At 40.3% G+C, this 13557-nt stretch overlaps 1 protein-coding gene across 1 annotated transcript in view; it reads left to right on the plus strand.

The window, feature by feature from the left end:
* LOC134325658 (ryanodine receptor 3) overlaps nucleotides 1-13557 on the plus strand; it is a 235154-nt gene that overhangs the window by 151343 nt on the left and 70254 nt on the right. Inside the window, exons 49-61 of the mRNA XM_063007904.1 lie at nucleotides 1182-1272; nucleotides 1355-1495; nucleotides 1596-1759; nucleotides 3915-3993; nucleotides 4505-4594; nucleotides 4683-4843; nucleotides 6726-6783; nucleotides 8079-8154; nucleotides 9622-9745; nucleotides 9838-9953; nucleotides 10321-10333; nucleotides 12003-12057; nucleotides 12226-12347. Of these exons, the coding sequence (XP_062863974.1) occupies nucleotides 1182-1272; nucleotides 1355-1495; nucleotides 1596-1759; nucleotides 3915-3993; nucleotides 4505-4594; nucleotides 4683-4843; nucleotides 6726-6783; nucleotides 8079-8154; nucleotides 9622-9745; nucleotides 9838-9953; nucleotides 10321-10333; nucleotides 12003-12057; nucleotides 12226-12347 (1290 nt within the window). The remainder of the gene's footprint in view (nucleotides 1-1181; nucleotides 1273-1354; nucleotides 1496-1595; nucleotides 1760-3914; nucleotides 3994-4504; nucleotides 4595-4682; nucleotides 4844-6725; nucleotides 6784-8078; nucleotides 8155-9621; nucleotides 9746-9837; nucleotides 9954-10320; nucleotides 10334-12002; nucleotides 12058-12225; nucleotides 12348-13557) is intronic.

Below are 13557 nucleotides of genomic sequence, written 5' to 3' on the forward strand. Positions count from 1 at the left end.
GCTGGGAAACCTTGGGTCCCGCCATCCATGTGGATGTTACTTTGACACGTACTACCTAACTAAGCATTGTTGCAGACCATGTACACCCTTTCATAGAAATGTGTTCACTGATGGCTATGGCCTCTTTTAGCAGGATAATGTGCCCTGCCACAAAGCAACAATGCTTCAGGAATGGTTTGTTGACTTGGCCTCCTAATTTCCAAGATCTCAATTCAATCGAGCATCTGTGCTGCATACTGCATTAAGTATCATAAGAGAAACCATGTTTGACAACATAATAGATTTAATAATTAATGGTTACTTAGGTTACTCACCTTCCTATCCACATTTGTTGCTAATAACTATATTAAATTCATTTATATTATAACATTGTTTGTTGAGTTTAACGTAGAGGAACTCCAGTGGTCTTTACAGAGCTTCGACCTCACACCCATTAAACACATTTGTTGCTAAATTATGCAATCTGTGATCCATGTCTTTTCATTTAACATCAATGCCTGACATGAACAACCACAAATTCCCACAGAGACTTCTAAATCTTGTGGAGTGCCATCCCAGAGGAGAAGACTCTCAGATGTTACATTTGCAAAAAAAGGGGGCCAGCTGGTTTTCGAAAGGGGTGTCCAAAGGCATATGGTCAGGTGTCGACATACTTTTATAGTAGATAGTGCATAGTGTATATTATTTTTAGGGCAATAGTTTTTTAAAGCATTAATATAAAGTTGACCCCTTTATTTAGAATAGAACAGAATCTTTGTCACTATGAATGGCATCTCTCCAATAGAGTAGCAGCAGTAGAGAGAAGAAAAGACAGAGAAAAGACAGTCTATATTTACAGTCTATATCAGCATGCACTGTTCTGGAAAGGCTTTCCACAAGATCGTATCTGTGGACATATCAGTGGGAGTGTGTGCCCATTTAATAAAAATAAGGGGTTTCTGAGGGTAGGCCTGGTTTTTAATTTACTTTCCAATATATTTCAAACGTGTTTCATAGGTTTAAGATCATGGTTCTGTGCAGGCCGCTGAAGTTCATTCACGTTTACCATCAAACAGTGACTTTATAAGCTTTGCTTTATGCACAGAGACACAGTCATGCTGGAAGACTGAGGGGCCGTCCCCAAACTGTTGCCACATAGTTAGAAATTAGCAATTTAAGGCATTTGGTTGTCATTTTTGTAGGTACTTGAGGCCTTCAATGCTCCAGCAGTTGCTGCGTCGTCTGGTGTTTGACGTGCCTTTGCTCCCTGAGTACTGCAAGATGTCTCTTAAGGTATTTAGTCATTTTATGAATGTATTTAAAATAAAACAATGGTAAACCATTGTTAGTGCATGATTTTCTGTCCTGTCCACAGCTTTTGACAAATCATTATGAGCAAAACTGGAAATACTACTGCCTGCCCTCTGGTTGGGGCAGTTATGGCATGGCCTCTGAGGAGGAGCTGCTTCTCACTAAGAAGATCTTTTGGGGCATCTTTGATTCTCTCTCCCAAAATGTAAGGATGTTACTATCTATCTAACGTTGTCTTATTAATTAAAATGAAATAAATGAAACAAAAGTGTTGTAAATGTGTCTGTGTGCTTTGTGGTATGTAGAAGTACGAGCAGGAGCTGTTTAAGATGGCCATGCCGTGTCTGAGTGCTATTGCTGGAGCGCTGCCGCCAGATTATGTGGACTGTTCTCTTAGTGCCACACTGGAAAAGCCAGTCTCTGTGGATGCACAGGGCAACTTTGACCCCCGGCCCATCTGCACAGCCAAGTAAGTGTGTGTGTGTTTAAATATAAGGTGGAATAAATGCATTAACACACATGAGTTAAGTCTCGTATTAAAATCACATTGCTTTTGTAAACACTTTGGTAAAAATTGCATGGTGCTGGTACAGGTACTGTGAAGGCCACTCAGTACCAGGGTCCTAAAACTTGGATTTGCCATGCCTTTGGTCACTCCCACTATCCAACAAACAGGAGGTTGATTGGGTCATTCAAACTGGTGCTAATCCAATTCTAAAACTATCAGTGCCATTCCTAATGTGCTAGTGTTTATTTTCAATTGCACAAGGTTAGTCGTGAAAAAAGGAATTTGCTGAATGTGAGGTCATGGTTTTCATGAGACACCTGAAGCCAACACATGACTGTAAACAATTGCAGTAGCACCAACAGGGCTATTTTTGGTTTATCCTGCTGCTTTCATTTTGCTGTATTCTTTAAGGTTTCCTAAAAATTTCTGTCTCCTGTAAAGTTTCCTGTATCCTTGCACCTCATCAACTGACCTCATCAGCTTTTTAGGTCACAAAACACAAAATTTAACCCCCATTTTCAATCACATCTTTCATACATCTTGGCATTCTCTCAGCAAGTCTTTTACATTGCTCTAGGGTAACATTATGCCACTCCTGGCTCAAAACATTCAAGCTGCTCGGGTTTAATAGCTTGTGACCATCCATCTTTTTCTTGTTTGAATTCCAAAGGTTTTCAATGGGGTTCAGGTCTCTCTATGACATGACCTTGATCTGATCTGGTGGCCCCTAATCCACACTTTGATTGGGAATTCATTTTGTTTCAGAAGGACAATGCTCCATGCCAGACAGCCAGGTCAAAGTTGGGGAATGTTGTCAGAGCAGAAGGAGCTGAGTCTTCTTTCAGTATAACCTTGTATGTGGCTTGTGTCCTTAACAAGGACAAATCTGCTCGATTCCAGCTTGCTAAAGCAACCCCAAATCCTTACTGATCCTTCAACAGATTTGACAAAGGGTGCAGGAAACTGTAGACTATTGCTTTTTATGATGGAGGTGCTTTTTCCTAGCTTTATACAACTTAAGCCATTCCCTTAAGAGGCTGTTTTATTTCTGAGTGACATTTGCATTTGAGTTGGAAGGTTGTTTTTTGCCTCTGCCAAACTGTAGCTTTGTTGTCCCCAGTGCCTGCAACTTGAAAGGTTATATATATATATATATATATATATATATATATATATATATATATATATATATATATATATATATATATATATATATACAGACAAGGCATAACATTATGACCACTGACAGGTGAAGTGAATAACACTGATTATCTCTTTATCCACCTGTTAGTGGGTGGGATATATTAAGCAACAAGTGAACACTTAATCCTCAAGGTTGATGTGTTAGAAGCAGGAAAAATGGACAAACGTGAGGATTTGAGTGAGTTTGACAAGGGCCATATTGTCATGGCTAGACGACTGGGTCAGAGCATCTCCAAACCTGCAGCTCTTGTGGCGTGTTCCCGGTCTGCAGTGGTCAGTATCTGTCTGAGGTGTTGACTTGGCCTCCAAATGTGCCAGATCTCAATACAATCGAGCATCTGTGAGATGTGCTGGACAAACAAGTCTGATCCATGGAGGCCCCAACTAACAACTTACAGGAGTTGAAGGATCTGCTGCTAACATCTTGGGGGTCTAGTGGAGTCCATGCCTTGATGGGTCAGGGCTGTTTTGGCCAACACAATATTAGCAAGGTGGTTATAATGTTATGCCTCATCGGTGTAAATCCTAGCTTCAATTCTGGAACAAAACCTATAGAATAATAACATACATTTAACATCACCGACTGTACACTTGGATCATTTGTTCAGCCACAAGTCTCTGGACAGTTTCTCAGCACGATTTCACAGACCAAAAGAGAGAGTTGCAGAAGTACCTGAAAGCAGCAGCAACAACAATCATGCCAGTTTGTGTGTAACAGTATTGGGGGGTGGTTGTCTTAGAGCTGTATAGGACATACACAGTTCTGAATTCTCTACCCATTATCATTGTATATACTCTATCTAAATATTTATGGGCATGGAAAACAATAGAAATGTTGGTCACTTTTGCCCCCCAACCCCCAAACTTCAACAAGTTTTATTCATAATAAAAAAAATCATTTTCCTTTTTATAGCATCTCTCTCCCGGAGAAGCTGGAGCATGTCACTCACAAATATGCCGAACATTCCCATGATAAATGGTCTGCTGAGAAGGTAGGAATTACAGCAACCTACTGCTGAAGCCCTTGAGCTTTATTGTTCTTATTCCTGTTATTGATGCTTGGTCAGAGATAATGTGGGTTGTGGACTACAATGTGATTTATACCTTTAAACTTATTGCATCATGACTTTCTAATTTATTAATGTTCTGGTGTTGACTTGGTTTGGGACTCCATATAACCACAGTAAACGGTTATCAGTTTGAGTAAACTGTGGAGAATCATTTCAGAATTGCTTCTTATTCATGAAAGCATCTACCGCCACACAATTCTATCTTTGTATTGTAACAACCAGCAGATTATTGTGATTATATAAGCTGAGGCTTAAGAAAAGCCTGTAGGCTGTAGGTTAAAGTAAGTATTTTGGGGGTATAAGGGGTAATGTTATATTTAAAAAATTGTAACATGTTCAGTATTTGACAAGTTGTTTACTTATAACATCACAGCCAGATGCTATGTTTTCCCCTGCTTTTATTTACCTGCACAACTGTGCATCTGCATTGCAGGTTGTTCTGGGATGGAAATATGGAGATACCATTGATGAAAAATCTAAAACACATCCCATGCTAAGATCCTACAAGTCACTAACAGAGAAGGTAGGAGGCAACATTCAGCTCTCATGGTAGAATATAGTGCTGTTAATGTCCACTATGTTTGTCAGCATTGTGTTGGGTTACTTTGTAGGAAAAGGATGTTTACCGTTGTCCGGTGAAGGAGAGTTTAAAGAGTATGCTTGCAATGGGTTGGAACGTTGACAGGACCAAAGATGGAGAGGCCATGTTTCAGCAAAGGGAGACTGAGAAGATGCGTAAAATCTCACAGACCTCCCAGGTAAATGTTGACTGGTTTTGATCAGCCTGACTATCTGCATGTTATGTAGTGACAGTAATACTGATTGCGCAGTATTGTCATATCTGGTGGCGCTAGCACACCAGCGCTGGGCACCATCTAATGGGCATAACTGGCAATGCCTGTAGCAGACACATTTCTGCTTGGGCGGGATCACCGGACTATGTGGGTGGGGTCTTCAAACGCTGTGCTAGTACCCTGATTAGCAGATAGAGAGGCGCCTCAGGGTTCCGCTAAGCGCTGCACGCGGGTCGGAGGAGGCGTGAGCAGCAATATACCAACCTCGTCTGCAATCAGGGGTCCCCCAGCAGCGGAAGACAAATTGACCACACTAAAAATTGGGAGAAAATTTATAAATAAAATAGACAAATTATGGCTGTTATACTTTTTCTTTTTACTATTTTTAACTATTTAAATAATAGGCACTGTTTAATATTATAATATGTATTCTGAGTTTGAATCCTTTTTGGTTATACCCCAGTGTTTTGTTTTCCTTTAGCTGATTAACTTTTCAAATTCAGGATTTCTGTAATATGATGATTTTAAATGTTAAATCAGCTTGTGGGTACCCACTCATAGCCTGTAATTTTTTTCTTCAACTACCCACGACTATAAATTTAAAAGTCCTGCTATTTCTTTTTTAGCCTTTGTCATAGTCTAAAAACAAACATTCCAAAAAAAAGTTGGCACAATTTGGAAAATGCAGTTACTTTTCAGTAAATAAAAACAACAATTACCAACAATTCCCTAATGCAACATTGAAAAATACCTTCTACTAAACATAATATTTGGAGAATCCAAAGAAATATAAGTGCAACCTGGAACTCTACAATGCAAAAAGAAAGACATCTACAATGCAGTAGAGTTCTCTGAGTCCAATCTCATCAGATGGGACTAAATACCGTGGAAATATGTGTTGTGGTGAGATAAATCCATGTTTCAGCTTGTTTTTACAGAAAATGTAACTTCTCTATGTCAAAAATGTAAAGAACCATCTGGACTGTTATCACTAAAAAATGCAAAAGCCAATATCTGTCATGTTATGGGGTACATCAGTGCCCACAGCCATAACATTAAAACCCCCTCCTTGTTTCTGCACTCCTGTCCATTTTATCAGCTCCACTTACCATAAAGAAGCATGGTCTACAATTACTGACTGTAGTCCACCTGTTACTTTGCATGCTTTGTTAGCCCCCTTTCATGCTGTTCTTCAATGGTCAGGACCCCCACAGGACCACTACAGAGCAGGTGTTATTAAGGTGGTGGGTGGATAAGACACAGCAATGCTGATGGAGTTTTTAAACACCTCATTGTCACTGCTGGACTGAGAATAGTTCACCAACCAAAAATATCCAGCCAACAGCACCCTGTGGGCAGCGTCCTGTGACCACTGATGAAGGTCTAGAAGATGACCAACTCAAACAGCAGCAATAGATGAACGATCGTCTCTGACTTTACATCTACAAGGTGAACCAACTAGGTAGGAGTGTCTATTTAAAAACTCCATCAGTGCTGCTGTGTCTGATTCACTCATACCAGCACAAAACACACTAACACACCACCACCATGTCAGTGTCACTGCAGTGCTGAGAATGATCAAACCACCTAAAAAATACCTGCTCTGTGGTGGTCCTGTGGGGGTCCTGACCATTGAAGAACAGGGTGAAAGCAGGTTAAAAAGGTATGTAGAGAAACAGATGGACTACAGTCACTCTTCATCATGAATAGGAGAATGGTAATCACAGACTTGCAAAACTGCAACATCTACTATCCTTACAAATCTAAAATAAACCTGATTTATTAAATAAGTGATAATGATGGGAGTGGATTTACCAATAGTAATGCTTGTTCTATTTGTGTTGTACTTGTACAGGGCAGTGGATTCAACCCAAGTCCAGTAGACATGAGCAATGTGTTGCTGTCTCGAGAATTGCAGGTAGTTTTCACTGACTTAACACCATGACTTTTGATTATGAATACATTTAATGTTGTATTTTCATTCTTATATGCAAACATTATTATACAGATTAAACATTTTCCAGTATTTTTAATACTGAACTATTTTTAATGTTATACACTGTTGAGTCACATTATTATGACCATAAAAATTATTTCGAAAATGACAGTGTGTAGCTTATGTGTGGGTATATAAGGTGTTTGATAGGCTGTCTGGGCACATATCCCTTGTTGTTGTCATGGGTAAAAGGGGAGTTGTAAAAAAGGATGATTAGTGACTTTCGGGCCAAGGGTTGCAGTATTTCTGAACCTGCCCAGTTTGTAAACAGTGATGTTGTCATTGATGTGAGAGGTGAACGTCCACTATGAAGGTGCGCCAGCAGCTTACTGCCAAAATGAACCAGGGGGCTACCAGACGTGTGTCTAAAATGACAGTTCAGCGAATCCTGCAGCGTATAGGGCCCTGAAGCAGACGGATGGTCACTGGGCAGTTGTATGGGCAGAAAAGGCTTTAATTTTTAGGGCAGTATCACAAATGGACCTTCAATGATTGATTGGCAAAGGGTTGCCTTCTTCGATGAGTCACGTTTTCTGCTTCATCGTATGGAGAGACATTGGCGTGCCAGGCGAGAAACAAACACTCTGCAACCATTGCTGGAAGAACACAATCTGGTGGTGGCAGCATTATGGTCTGGGGAAAGTTTTCGTGGCATTCATTCATGTGGAAGGCACTCTCAACTGATTTGGGTATGAATCCATCCTTGCAGATCATGTACACCCATACATGCTGAATGTCCTCCCTGGGGCAAATGGGATCCTTCAGCAAGACATTGAAATGTCTGACATTGGTTGGATGAGTATGAGCAAGACTTCCAAGTACTACCCTGCCACCTTCCACGGACCTGAACTCAGTTGAGCATGTGTGGGACCACCTTGCTTGTCGAGTTCGCTCTATGGATCCTCCTCGACGTGCTCTTCAGCAGCTGTGGGATGCACTGCAGTCGGCATGGCTCCAGATCACTTGCAGCCCGTCTAGCTGCTGTCTGTATCTGTTACGGCTATTTTGTTTGAGCCACATATTAGAGGCTAGATCATTTTAAGTGACTAAAGCCTTGCTGTTTGACCTTCTCCATTAAGGGCTAGTGCATAAGCTTTACACATTTCATGATTGTTACGAAAACCTGCAGATACACTGTTGTTTTATGGATAAGATTGGACATTCTTATGCTAAAACATGTTTTAGTGCATTAAATTACTGTTTGACTTTTTGCCCAGGCAATGGTAGACGTGGTGGCTGAAAACTACCACACCATTTGGGCCAGGAAAAAGAAGACTGACCTAGGAGCCAAAGGTTTTTCCTCACATGCATACAGACCAACACACCTAGCACATCCAGTCACCCAGCTAACCAATTTTAAATTAAATCAGCTTCCATGTTCCATGGATATAGACATAATCATCCTGGTTTGGCAGTGCTTAGGAAATGTATGTTAGGTCACTTAACCTGTGCATGTTTGACTTGTATTAATCTTATAATGTAATTCCTGGTGACCTTCAGGTTACTAAGGTTTACACAACAAATAACCAGGTGATCGAGTGGCATAACAGCTTTTTACACTCACTAATGCTGGGTTTAATTAATCCTCAGGGCTGTGATGTATTGGCACCCTGTCCTGGGAATACCTGCCTTGTGCCCAGTCATTCTTGCTGCTGTGACCCTGACCAGGATAAAGCGTTTTTTTTTTTAAATGAAATATCAAATAAGCAAGGGAAATTGCTGCTGTATAAATATCTTATTATGATTTTATCTAATTTTATATATCACAGTTAGCACAAGGCGTCTAAGCCGTAAAATATACAGTATACACCGATCAGCCATAACATTAAAACCACCTCCTTTTTTCTACACTCACTGTCTGTTTTATTAGCTCCACTTACCATATAGAAGCACTTTGTAGTTCTACAATTACTGACTGTAGTCCATCTGTTTCCCTGCATGCTTTGTTAACCCCCTTTCATGCTGTTCTGCAATAGTCAGGATCCCCACAGGACCACCACAGAGCAGGTATTATTTAGGTGGTGGATGATTCTCAGCACTGCAGTGACACTGACATGGTGGTGGTGTGTTAGCGTGTGTTGTGCCGGTATGAGTGGATCAGACACAGCAGCACTCCTGGAGTTTTTATATACCGTGTCCACTCACTGTCCACTCTATTAGACACTCCTACCTAGTTGGTCCACCTTGTAGATGTAAAGTCGGAGACGATCGCTCATCTATTGCTGCTGTTTGAGTTGGTCATCTTTGAGATCTTCATCAGTGGACAGAGGATGCTGCCCACGGGGCGCTGTTGGCTGGATATATTTTTGTTTGGTGGACTATTCTCAGTCCAGCAGGGACAGTGAGGTGTTTAAAAACTCCAGCATTCCATCCAGCACAACACACACTAACACACCACCACCATGTCAGTGTCACTGCAGTGCTGAGAATGATCCACCACCCAAATAATACCTACTCTGTAGTGGTCCTGGGAGAGTCCTGACCATTGAAGAACAGCATGAAAGGGGGCTAACAAAGCATGCAGAGAAACAGATGGACTACAGTCAGTAATTGTAGAACTACAAAGTGCTCCTATATGGTAAGTGGAGCTGATAAAATGAACAGTGAGTGTAGAAACAAGGAGGTGGTTTTAATGTTATGGTTGATCAGTGTATGTAATTACTATTAGAAAAAACATTATTGATTATTGTCATAACTGTCAAATATTCATTTAATAACCCATAAGAATAGTAATTGAGTTGATAAATTTTGTTAATCGAGGTGGAGGAACACATCCCTTGCTGGTGCCATATGATACTCTTACAGCGAAAGAGAAAGCCAGAGACCGCGAGAAAGCCCAAGACTTGTTTCGCTTCCTGCAGATCAATGGTTATGTCATTACCCGGTGAGTGTGTGGGTATGAGTAAGTGTGTATATAAAGTGTTTATATAAAATGTAATTTGTTAAAGTTTTGTTTACATTTTTGTTCTTTTTCAGAGGATTTAAAGACATGGAGCAGGACTCGTCCTCAATGGAAAAAAGGTTTGCTTATAAGTTCCTGAAGAAGCTGCTGAAATATGTGGACTTTGCACAGGAGTTCATTGCACATCTGGGTATGTAAAAACCAGCAGTTCAGTCCTTTTTTTCTGTGCAGCCTGTGCCATTAGACTTCAGTCTTTTTTGATAGCAATCATTTCTTCATCTACTGTATAAAAAATGACATTAAAAATAGAGTTGTAATTAAGTCTTTAATTATTAAGCTCTTGAATCTGAATGGCAATAAAATTAATGCTAGTTGAGGAAGTCTAGCTCTACTAACCTAACTCCAGTTTGTTTGTGACTCTGGTGTGGTTGCTGTACTGTGCCAAATGTGATTCTTACGGTGGCTGAGAAGTGCAAAACAAATTACCATTTAAAAAAAAAAAAAAAAAAAAAAAAACTTTTACCAATGCCGAAACAAATTTACAAACGGCCGATCAGACGGAAAGGGTAGGTACAGTACACAGGAAGTGCTTGCTTACCTGTTGTCAATCAAACTGTTTTGCGGGGGTAAAGTGAATGGAGTTTGTGACAGTAATGCTAAACAATAGTGATGGGCAGATGAAGCCTCATTAAAGCTTCTGAAGCTTTTTCCTGATTGTGCTGAAAATGATTTGAAGCATTGAAAGTGGACATTAGAGCAGAGTGACACCTGGTTGCTTTAAGAATGTATTGCAGGCTTAATAGATCACCAGATATTTGTTTTCATCTGCAAATAATTATCTTTACTTTAATAAAGCATTGCGGTAAAAGTTGTCGTGTACAATTCTCTGAGACTCAGAGTGTGATCAGGGGTTTGACTGTCTTAAATAAGCAGTGAGATAAAAGCACCAAAGCTTTGAATCAGTCCCGCACATTCCTGCTGGTTTAATACAAGCTCCGATACACTGAGTCGACTCAGCGAGTGTTACAAAAGTGAAACAAGCTTCGAAGCCTCGGTATCAAATGTCCCGTCCCTACTAAATAATGTTTTGTCCATTTTGTGTTAATTATTTCAGCCAGTTGGGCCGCTTTTGTTTTTCTTGTGGGAATACTTTAGATGTTTAGAAGAGCGGGCGGTAGATAGAGATGCACAGGCCACGTCTAAACATCTGCATTTTTAAAAAATCTAAGAACTTCCCACAAGAAAAACAAAAGCGGGTCAACTGGATAAAATGATTTCCACAAAATGGACAAAACATTGTTTAGCGTTACCATCACAAACTCCATTCACTTTACCCCCGCGAAACAGTTTGATTGACAACAGGTAAGCAATAAGCACATCCTGTGTAATGTACCTACCCTTTCCGTCTGATCGGCCGTTTGTAAAATTGTTTCGGCATTGGTAAAAGTGTTTCACCTCTTGTAAATTTGTTTTTGTTGTAAATTTTGTTTTCTAAAATGTTAATTTGTTTTGCACTTCTTGGCCACCGTAGATTCTTCGTCGAACACACTTTTTTAAACATTTTTTTATTATTAAGAATTTCTAAAATTTCCACATAGTCACCTTCCGATGCATTTTTCCCAGTGTTGTACCAACTTTTTAATGCCATCAGTAAATTATGTTTTTGGTTGAGCACCTAACCACTGATGTGATTGTAATGTGTAAAGTGTACAGTAATGTTTTTAGGTGCAGTTTGTGTCATTGGGATTTTTAAACACCTCACTTTCATTGTTTGGAGACGAATGTGGTGTCTGATGATAAAAGGTAGCTTACAATAGCTTGAAAAATAGCGCTAGTCTAACAGTACACCTTTAACCGGCGCTAACAGGGTATGTGTTCTTTGTAGTGTAGTCTTTAAACATTATTTAAATTCTTCAACAACATTGCTGCACCTCTTACACCTATACCAGTCATTACTATGTTATGTGTCACTGCAGTGCTGAGAAACATCACCTGTTCAGTCAGGGTCATATGGGGGTCTCTTACAATTGAAAAATGAGGTATGGGAACAAAGTAGGAACAAAATGTAAGAGCTACTCATAGACTACAGTGAGCAATTGTTTAGCAAGTCACACAATTTATCAGTCAGGTATGAGCAGCTTATAAAATAATCAATGAATGAATGTACCAGATAGGTGTACCGAACAAAGTGCTGGTTAAGTGAATGTGTTAATTTTCCCATTTTAGAGGCTATGGCTAGCTGTGGAAAAAATGACCGGTCTCCTCATGAGCAAGAGATCAAGTTCTTTGCAAAGGTGTGTAGAGACCAAAACAACCCACCACCACCACCCGCCACATCTGGTCTCCCTGCTTTATAACTAGCAGTTGTAAAACAGCCCTGTTTGTGAATTTGAATGTAATCTCTGATTTAGCTAGCCTTTGCTAAATAACACTGGTGTTGTTTGTGCATTCTTTTTCTGTAGGTGCTTTTACCTCTCATAGACCAATACTTCAAAAACCACTCTCTCTACTTCCTCTCCTCTCCCAGCAAAAACCTGAGCAGCAGTGGTTATGCTTCCAACAAAGAGAAAGAGATGGTCACCAGGTAAATGCAAAGCACTGCTAAGACCTTTTAAATGCCTGATGTACAAACCTAATTCCAAAAGAGTAGGTTCAATTCCTGCAGTTCAGACCAGTCTCTAGTTGAGCATACTTGGTGTACTGTATAATATATGAAACAGAGATTTTAGAATGCTGAGCCATTCTTATTTGCTAAGTCATTAAATTTAATAAAGAGCATAAAAATACAAACACAATAAAGTACATAATTAAAACATAAAAAATTCCTACCAGGTGTCATATACTATCAGGTGTCGATCTATATCCCCTCCATGCACTCTCAACTGGTTTCCTCAGGGCTCTGTGCTTGGCCCACTTCTACTCTCTATATACACCCACTCTCTTGGTAAGATCATAGCCTATCATGGCTTCACTTACCACTCATATACAGATGATGCTCAGCTCATTCTGTCATGTCCTCCTTCAGACACACAAGTCTCAGCTCGCATCTCAGCTTGCCTGCGAGATATCTTACAATAGATGTCAGCTCATGATCTAAAACTCAATCCCAGCAAGACTGAGCTGTTACCTATTCCTGGAGATCTATCTCCAACCCAGGACCTAGTCATCTCTCTTGATGACTCTCAGATCAGACCGTCTGATAATGTAAGAAGCCTTGGTGTCATCCTGGATAACCAGCTGACCTCATGTAGCCAACATGACGAGAGCATGTCGGTTCCTCCTCTACAACATCAGGAAGATTCTGTCATTTCTCTCCATGGAAGCCACTCAGATTCTTGTCTAGTAATCTTACGGTTGGACTACTGCAACCCCCTCCTGGCAGGTGCTCCTATGTCCACTATTAAACCCTTGCAACTTATTCAAAATGCAGCTGCCCATCTGGTTTTTAACCAACCTAAACACTGCCACATCACCCCACTGCTGCGTTCTCTTCACTGGCTTCCTGTAGCTGCACGCATTCAGTTTAAAACACTTATGCTCACCTACAAAGCCAAAAATAGACCAGCCCCAAGCTACCTTTGAGGTCTAATAAAACCACACAACCTTTGAGCCACTAGTCTCACTTGACTTGATCCTCCACCCAGAACTCGAGGAAGACAAACATCAAGGCTCTTCTCTGTACTTGCACCCAAGTGGTGGAACGAACTTCTCTTGTCTGTCCGAACATCTGAGTCTCTCACTGTCTTCAAAAGACTATTAAAAAGCCATCTCTTTACTAAGCACTTAAGCTGACA

This window comes from Trichomycterus rosablanca, chromosome 13, assembly GCF_030014385.1.
Source record: "Trichomycterus rosablanca isolate fTriRos1 chromosome 13, fTriRos1.hap1, whole genome shotgun sequence".
NCBI lineage: Eukaryota > Metazoa > Chordata > Actinopteri > Siluriformes > Trichomycteridae > Trichomycterus > Trichomycterus rosablanca.